General features: G+C 46.6%; 1 protein-coding gene across 1 annotated transcript in view; it reads right to left on the bottom strand.

Moving 5' to 3' along the window:
- Positions 1 to 3,248: 3,248 nt before the first annotated feature.
- The window catches only part of zgc:92140 (uncharacterized protein LOC447854 homolog), a 31,768-nt gene continuing 25,265 nt past the window's right edge, over positions 3,249 to 9,751 (bottom strand). The window contains exons 5-6 of the mRNA XM_056276650.1: positions 7,867 to 7,927; positions 3,249 to 5,127 (exon numbers count right to left, since the gene is read on the bottom strand). Coding sequence (XP_056132625.1) covers positions 5,089 to 5,127; positions 7,867 to 7,927 — 100 coding nt within the window. The 3' untranslated portion in view covers positions 3,249 to 5,088. The remainder of the gene's footprint in view (positions 5,128 to 7,866; positions 7,928 to 9,751) is intronic.

Here is a 9,751-nt window from a genome sequence, read left to right as displayed (position 1 = left end):
TGGTATTTCCACATGTCACTGCATATACTATGTCATGGCCAAATGACTGCAGAAGGCACTGCACTCTCTGGGATGCATGATCAGGATCATTTGAGCCTGTGAGTAGAGAGTACAGGAAGATAATGAGCGACTCTGGAATGGTAGGACATTCTGCTTCTGGTTTGACTTCAGGCGGCCAGGTTTGAGGAACATCTTGACTTTTAATGTCTGCTCTCAATTTGATGGCTGCTTTGGCTATAACATCTTGTGCACTGACACTTTTCAGGGTCTGCAGCTCCCTTTTGAGAGACTGATTTTCTTTGGCAAGTTCCCTCATGGACAAGTTATCGGGATAGAGGAGGAATTTTCCTTTCTCATCAGGGAATATCTGCAAGGATCCAGCAAACTCACTCTCCAGGTTTCGCCTTATGTGCTTCTTGGTTGATTCCTTGACTTGGGCAATGCCTTGGGAGTTCATTGAAGCTACCAGTCTAGAAGAGAGATCAGTCATTGTCATCACTTGAGGATTGCCAAAAAGCTCCATCCTGATGAAGAGGAACAGCTCATTGTATGCCTTATTCACAGCAGCTTCATACTGGGCTGCAGCATCATCATCTTCATTGCTGGCAACCTCTCCTTTGGAAACCTCTTCTTTGGTGTAAAGTCTATAGCATGACCTGTGGTAGTGCCCTTCAGCTGCTACAAGGTCTCTACTCACAATGGCAAGGATTCTGCTGTCCCTTTTCTTTGTGGCTGCACTCCTGATCTTTGCATCAGCTCGCAGTTCTCGACACTGCACCAGTACTTCTCTCGTATTCTGTCTCTTGGAATATTTGCTGTTTTTCTGACAAAATATGCACTCTGCATCATAAGTCCTAGATGTACTTGGAGCATGTCGAGCTACTCTCTCAGATTGTTTCTCTTCAGCAGAGACACAACTTTTCTTTTCTTTTGCAAGGAGGCCATCAAGAATTTGCTTCATAGTGAAGATACTGCGACACTTTCTGTGGTAGTAGATTGCTGGAATCTGTCCCTCAGGAATGTCTTTTGCCAGTTTCAAAACTGGTGCATGATTTCGTATCTGAGCTGCCCTGAGCAGAGTTCTCCATGAGTCGACACTTTGTAGTGAAACCAGCTTATCTGTATCATCAGAACAGTGGATAATGCACTCCACCCGTGGGCGCTTTGGTATCGGGTAAAAACTTGCTTGTTCACCAGTGGCCATATTCAGTCAGTTTTCACCTGCCACATACAAACAAATACATGTAACTTAGGTGTATGAACACTACTAAAACAAAGTTTACTTTGCTTCACCAGCGTCATATTACCATTATTTATCTTACATAGCCACAAATAGATACATTACCTAGTTGCTATGCAACAGCTGTATTTTGTCCACATGAGGCCGCTAAAATCAACACAAGATGAAAGTTCCTCGTAGCCACTTTAACTAATCATATTAACATATACATTAAAAGAACATGCTAACATTATGGGAAATTAGCTTACAATCTTCTCCAGAGTGAGACAAGAAGATAGATACCAGTTTCCTCTATATGTGTTTAGTAGAAAGCAATCTGGCTGCACGTTAGCCTAGCTTAGCACAATGAATGGAAGTACACAGTACTGGTTATCCTTGGTTGTTGGCCAACTAAGAACTGTCCCAGAGTTTAACCTAGGCTAATCAGTACCAGGGGTGTTGAAATGCTATATTTGTAAAAATCTGGGCAAATACACAATCGTGAGAGGCACAGCAACAGGTTTCCTGAAAGAAAAATGAAATAGCTGCTCATTTGGAAAGGTTATCATGTATTATTTTACTTCTGTTAGTGTACCAAATAAAATGGCACCAGTGAAGTTGTGTCACCTTGGGTGATATCGATATCTGGTCTGACCCATGGACTAACTGGCTTTGGTCTAGTTAGTTTCTTAGTAATAATGCCCTTCTAATTTAAGGTTCACAATCACCTCACACAATGAAATAGTATGGGTATATTATACATTTCCTGAATCTTTACAGTCCTGTGAGTATTCCAGTTTTTGTGTTTTGTGTCCCTGATATTCCTAGATGCCACAGGGCTAAAAGAAAGTATATAGTTTAGGCGAACATTGCAGAAAGATGTGTGTTATTGACGGGTTGAAGAGCTCAAGTGACCTCTATATTTGTGAGAAATATCCACAACAGGGCTTGAATGAAAGCTAAGAAGGTCCCCTTTAAAATGATACCAAAGACAATATTATAGAACATTGAAAAATGTCCTGACCATGAGGCTAAACCAGGATATGCACCAGCGTCTAAAATGCAATTTACTTTAGGGGGTGGTTAACTTCATGAGCTGATAACTGTGATACAGCTGCCACTCAGGAATGGTTATCATACCAAAATATCATCTACAGACATGGATCCTTTCAAAAATTATAAGTAAGTTTTGCCACCTTGAGTGTACCGAAATAGGAAATTTGGGCTCTGGCCCATGGACTAAGGATGAGGATGTGCACATCCTTGACAGGGAGGAACGCTGGTTTGAACGGGGAGTCAAAGAGGCCATCTATGTGAAGAGGGAACGACCATCCCTGAACCGGGAGGGGTGGTGGGGGGCTAAGAGTGCATCTGTCGCCATTTTACAATGCTGTGATTGCGAACATCCCCAAATCCTCTGTGAATAGTGAAACTCTAGTTGGTGGTCACGCCTATTTGCATATGACACTGGTCGCTGGTTTCGGTCGTTATGCAGCTGTACTGTTTATAAGGGACACCTGCAGTCAGCTGAGACTGAGCAGGTCACTTAGATGACTGATGAAACGTATGTGGCGATAAACGTTGCATCCAGCTGAACTGGTTCAACTTTCTGTGATGCTGTGAACTGTCCATAGTTCAGTGACTCGGGCTATTCAGTTATTTAACTCAAAATAAAGTGTTACCATCATGCAGTTATAATCAACTGACACATTATGGAGATTTAGTTAAACTGGAACAAAACAAAAGCTTGGGCTCGGATAGTAATACGCTGTTTAATAGTGTATGTAACACAAACGCGCGCACACACACACACATACCAGCAGGTGGCATCACTCCGTCTCGGTATCCACGGCCTCAGGCTGCAGGACCGGAGGAAACTAAACCCACTTCACACTCCTCGGCCCACTGCCGGCGGGACGGCCCTCTCCATTACCCACCTATTAGCGCACAACTTCACGCGCACAAACACGCGCACGCACATGACGACGAGCGAGCTCTTTTACGGAAGGAAAAAAAAATCACACCAACCAAGAGCTCGTGGGTTTTTATTTTTACTTTAAAAAAAAAGAAAGAAAACACAAAAATATATTCAAAGTAATAGTAGACGGGGGGAAATATGCAGCAATGACAACAGAAACGTGATCGGGTCTGTGTCTCCACGGCAACCACACTTCTGGCTCTTTAAGCACAACCCAGTAGGACGCTCGTGTGTGTGTGTGTGTGTGTGTGTGTGTGTGTGTGTGTGTGTGTGTGTGTGTGTGTGTGTGTGTGTGTGAGAAAGATGGTGAGTTCACTCTTTGCCGGTAAGCTTCAGTACTGCTGAGCTGAAGAGAAGCTGAGCTGGTAATAAAGCAGCGGAGGTCATGAACCCGCCGGACGCTGCAGCACAACAGAAATGCGAACGGGGGGGACACCTTCTCCTTCTCTTGATAAAGTCTGTCGGGCAAAAAACACAAAAGGGATACGACAAAACGTGTGCAGTGTATATTCTCGTGTGTATGGATGCAGATGTGTGTTTCTTCTAAGATAGTAGTGTGTAAACCTAAGTATAAAGGCGTGTGGCCGAGGGTTTGTGGAAGAGGGCGGCTGGGGTTGAGACACAGCAGGGCTCTGACCTACGCAGCCTTCGTCTGTCGGGTGTGATGATGATGATAATGATGAAGATATCGATACACTAGGAAGGGGAGCCAACAGGAAGAAAAAAAAACTGAAGTGAGAAAAGCTATCGTTGAAAAAAAACAGGAAGAAAAAAAACCCCAACTGGTGGCAGAGGAACAGAATTTAAAAAAAGGGTCCGTGACTTCAGAAGGCAGGAGCTCGGAGCTTCTAAAATCACCCTCTCGCTCCCTCCTCTTTCTCTTACTAAAATATCAGGAATTTATCTCTTTTCTTTAGCTCCTCTTTCAATCGCTCATCCCTCCATTCTCTCAATCTCTCATAGGCCAGGCCACCAGCAGAACTGATAAGTAGGCCAAAAGTTCAGTTTTGGATTCTGGTGGGCTAAGATTACTGCAGCTTCCTCACCCCTCATCCATCGCCTTTTCCTACACCGCCAAACTTCTCCTCCCCAGCTCTCCTTAACCCCGCCCCCCCAACCTATGTCTCACTCAGTCCCTTATACATCAACCAAGACCTGGTAGGAGGCATACGAAAACATCCATGTATGTCCCTGGAGAGCCTCCGTACTTGGGGAGTTCGTTTTTTTTTTTCTGATCGGCTTCCGCGGTGCTGCGGTCTTGAAGGACTGTGGGGACTGTAGCACAGCGGGATGAAGGAGCAGTTATGGAAGGATAGATGGAGGAATGGAAAGGGATCCAGTGGATCTGCACGGGAAAGACGGGCCGGCCCCCTGTCCTGGCAGGAGTCAGCCCCGGTATCCACTCGTCATGATGTTCATCCCTCAGCGCGCTCCTCCTTGTCGCTCCATCTCTCCCCTCTACTCATCCGTCCATCAAGTCCTCCCCTCCACTATCGTTCAGGGGCCCGAAGGGTTGAGGCGCCAGGAGAGGAGGGCCGTAGTGTCTGACGATACTGTTCTTTTATCTCATTCTTTCTCTCGTTCGCTCCTTTTCTTACTCTTCCGCTCCCATCCAAAATACTTTCTCTGTCATAGGTTCAAAAATGCACACATTCAAACACGTAGTATCACACACAAAACGCCCCGTTGGTCACTGGTTCAACACTGGTACAGCTGTCCATCTGTTTCTCTCTCTCTTTCTCGCTCTCTCCCACACACACACACACACACACACACACACACACACACACACACACACACATACACACACACGCACACATACACACACTTCCATACACCCAAACACGCGTAGTGAGGCTCTCTGTAGGAGTCGACTCTGGGGGCATCTGTGCTATGTCCCATCCTCCTCCTCCGAACAGTAGTCCCGGCCCTGTGCATGCAGACACGTACATACATACACACACACACACACACACACACACTCACACACACACACACACACACACATACACATACACACACACACACACACACAAAAGAAAATGGACAGGGATATATGAGCAGTCAGATAACATCAGACCTGGGTCAAATAGTAGCTGCAAGTACTTTACATGGTTTATTTTACCCCTGTTTGCTGCCAGATGGGAAGGAGGGATTAAAACAGGACCTTGTAATACCCGCAAGACTGGACAATCTCAGCAAAACAGTCAGTCAAACGTATTTCCCTTTGACTCACGATATACCTGATGCGATCAATATTGCCCTGAAGCAAACCACATATGCATCTGGTCGTCCACTCAGACTGAAACATTGCTTAGGCTTCAGATTGTCCAAACACAGATGTGACGATGAGGCTGAATAAGGCAGGGCTGGGCCTCATAGCAGCCTAGCCATGTTGTTTCATGTCCTTCATCAAAACGGGGGGGGGGGGGGTGACTCAACTTCGCCCTGCGGCAGCTTGTCGACAGCATTACCAGAGCCTGAAGACAGCTTGTGCGGAGCCTGGTTGTGGATCCCTGAACTGCTATCGGCCCTTTTTTTATCGCCACTTGCCCCGCCCACTTCAAAGTTTGCCGAGCGATTCAGAGGTCTGGTTTTGCTCTGGTAAAGAGCTTGTTCCAGGTTGGAGAAAAAAACCAAGCTAATCAGTGTCTTTGTGCACGGGATTAAAGTTGGTGAGGTTATCAAGCTGTGTCAGAGCCAGACAGATCACACACACAAAACTGGTGACGCCATGGGTAAAATACACACTGCCATCAAAACCGCTTTAAATCACGGACATCTTGTGTCTTCCTTCCTCGACTATGTCTAGGTCTTTATCTTGTTTTTGCTGGTCCGCTTGCCATGTCTTCAAAATATAACACTATTGGGCGTCTGGGTGGCGTGGCAGTCTACTCTGTTGCCTGCCAACATGGCGATTGGCGGTTCAAATCCCCGTGTTACCACCGGCTTGCTCGGGCGTCCCTACAAACACAATTGGCCGTGTCTGCGGGTGGGAAGCCGGATGTGGGTACATGTCCTGGTCACTGCACTAGCGCCTCCTCTGGTCGGTTGGGGCGCCTGTTCGGGGGGGAGGGGGAACTGGGGAGAATAGCGTGATGCTCCCACGGGCTACGTCCCCCTGGCGAAACTCCACACATGTAGGAGGCATGTGGTAGTCTGCAGCCTTCCCCGATCGGCAGAGGGGGTGGAGCAGCGACCGGGACGGCTCACAAGAGTGGGGTAATTGGCCGGGTCCAATTGGGAAGAAAAAAAGGGGGGAAAATAAAAATAAAAAAATAACACTGAGAAACTGTTCAGTTATATTTGGCACAAATAACTGACACTGTTTAAGAGAATTACTCCAACATCTCTGAATGGTTTTACTTCGGTATATAGGCTAAATAGCATTTGTGAATTTGTTATTACCCCTGTTACCAACAAACTGTGTTTGCATAAATTACATGTTTTATCACTGACCGACATACTTGGTAAAACTGCCTGTACTTTTTTTTGCTTTCTATATCAACTGAAATGGCATTAGGGTGGCTGGACACACCAGTCACCAGTGATTGGTTAGAGAAAAATCCCCCCTCCACAATAGAAACTGATAGAAAATGGCCCGCGAGAAGGCAATTTCAGAATGAATAATGGAAAGGTAACAAAATGGCCTTTTGGTCTCAGGCAAGACTGTGCACGAGTTCGTTTTCTTCCAATAGATTGTGTTCTGTCCTCTGAAGAAGGCTAGCTAAGTCGTACGTTTTTTCTTTTTTTTGTGGATTTTTTCCCCCTTTTTCTCCCCAGTTGTATCCAGCCAATTACCCCACTCTTCTGAGCCGTCCCGGTCGCTGCTCCAACCGCTCTGCTGATCCGGGGAGGGCTGCAGTGCAGACTACCACATGTCTCCTCCAATACATGTCATCAGCCGCTTCTTTTCACCTGACAGTGAGGCATTTCCCCAGGGGGACGTAGGAGGATCACGCTATTCCCCCCAGTTCCCCCTCCCCCCCGAACAGGCACCCCACCAACCACAGGAGGCGCTAGTGCAACGACCAGGACACATACCCACATACGGCTTCCCACCCGCAGACATGGCCAATTCTGTCTGTAGGGATGCCTGACCAAGCCGGAGGTAACACGGGGATTCAAACTGGCAATCCCCATGTTGGTAGGCAACGGAATAGACCACTATGCTACCCAGATGACCTCAGCTATGTCGTACATTGTAAATAGGACTGGTTTTACGGTAAGGATAAAGTGGAGCTCAAATGGGACAGAGTGTAGTTCGAAAAGCAGAATCTATCTTATCACCATTATTACAACCAAACCTTTAACCTGCTGTCAAGAACCAGAGGTGTAAGACTTGAAGTAAAGCCGGTTGACCACGATGAAGGGGTTTCATCACGCCACTGATCACATTCCCTCTTCACTGATATACGTATGCTTTTATGTCTGGGATGTGGATATGGAGTAAGGGTCATTGTCTCTTTAAATATGAAGACCCGGCTGTTCCTTTAAATGTTCATAGACCCTCCTCCCACTCCAGTGAGCAAACACACACACACACACACACACACACACACACACACACACACACACACACGCACACGCACACGCACACGCACACACACACACACACACACACACACACACACACACACACAGGCCCAGAGCCCCCCATTCCCCTCACCTTTTCAATCTTCTCATCCAGCATCCTGAAAAATTCCTGCTGGCTCTCTGACGTGTGAATGCTTAGGGTGGGGGTGGGGGGTTGAAATCAGTAAGATCGAGGGAGAGAGGAAGTCAGAGGGGAGAGAAGAAGGGAGGGAATAAATACATCATGAGAATTTTCCATTACACCACGTACACAGAGCACAAGCGCACACAACGACACAAACACACACACACACACCCACACACACACACGCACGCACGCACAGGCCTCACTACAGTACGAGAAGAAACTTAAGTTGAGAGACTGTGGAGGAATTTAAATAATTATTTCCCAGAGTATTGATCCAGTCACTAATCCAAAGACTTAATACTGCACGGCCGCTGTCGGCAGCCAATATGGGACACAGACTTCTCACAAAACATGCCTATAGTATGCACATATGTGCAAGCACCAACACACAAACACAAAGACACAAGCACACACACAGTACGTATGCAGCGAGTGTACTAGGCTACAAAGGCATAACATATGAACATAATGAGTTTGATCCTTTGAAATGAAGACATGCTGAATTTAAAAACATCATCTACATTATATGGCACGATATGAGTAGTTACAATGTTACAATTTCATTCAGCAGACGCTTTTATCCAAAGCGACATACATCTGAGAGTTTATACAACACAAGCAAGGATCTAGTCAGGAGCCGACAACGCAAGTAAGTGCCAAAAAACTAGGTTCAAGTCTGGTAGGACATAGGTGCCAACAGGCAGTGCACAAATGCACAACAGGTAGTGCACAAAGTCCCGCTTCTGGTGTGGGAAGATGGCGGCGCGAATGCTCGTTCGCAGCGGCCTCACCCAGTACCAGTGTGGGAAGATGGCGGTGCGAATGCACATTTGCAGCGGCCTCACCCAGTACCGTCCATGCAGCGTGCATGTCTGCGTTTAATTTTGTCTTATTTTGATGGCTGGGAGAGCTGGTGCTGGATCAGCCGGTAAGGCTTGGTCTGCTGCGTCCTGCGGGCCCGGGGACCATGGCCCTGCCTGGAGTTGTGACTGAGGACGTAACAACAAGTCCAGTCTGACAGCACACGGAAGCAGGGCAGGCTATGCTAACTGCTAGCCAAGCAGACCGGCAGTTCTGATAACACTGAGGGCGGTCTGGCGGCGGCCTTGCCTGGCGTTGACTGTGGTGTTTTTGGTGTCGTTGTGTGGAGTATGAGGAAGTGTGTCGAGGGTGTCTGGCTCAGAGAGCTGACATTGGATTGGCTGGGGGAGCCTGGTCTGCTGCGTCTGGTGAGCCGCAGGACCATCACCCCTGCCTGGAGCTACACTGGAGGAGGAAGCACTGAAGGCAGTCTGACAGGACACGGAAATGGGGCAGGCTAAGCTAACTGCTAGCTTATGCAGACCGGCAGTTCTAACAGGCATCCTGGCTGACATTCATTCCCTTGGACAGTGATTTTTTTTTTTAGTTTGAATATATCTGTAGCGCCAGATGACCCCAATGCTCTCAATAACTTGATGAATTGTCTGTCTAGTATTAAACAATGGATGAGAGGAAATTTTCTCAAACTGAACGAAGACAAGACAGAAATTCCCATTATAAGTACTAATGCACAGAGAGAAATGATATAAAGTAGAATGGGAAGTCTGGCTGTGCAGAATAAGACTGTAGTAAAAAACTCGGGTGTCATCATTGACTCTGAGTTGGATTTGAAATCACATATCAACAATGTTACAAAGGGTGCCTTTTTTCACCTAAAAAATATTGCTAGAATTAGACCCTACCTCTCCCTGGAAGATGCCAAAAAGGTGACGCATGATTTTATCTCTTCGCATCTATTATTATTATTATTGTTATTATATGTGTAGTTTGGATATATGTGTTAGTTTGG

This window comes from Lampris incognitus, chromosome 3 (assembly GCF_029633865.1).
Source record: "Lampris incognitus isolate fLamInc1 chromosome 3, fLamInc1.hap2, whole genome shotgun sequence".
Classification (NCBI taxonomy): domain Eukaryota; kingdom Metazoa; phylum Chordata; class Actinopteri; order Lampriformes; family Lampridae; genus Lampris; species Lampris incognitus.
This window is presented reverse-complemented; position numbering and strand designations above follow the sequence as displayed.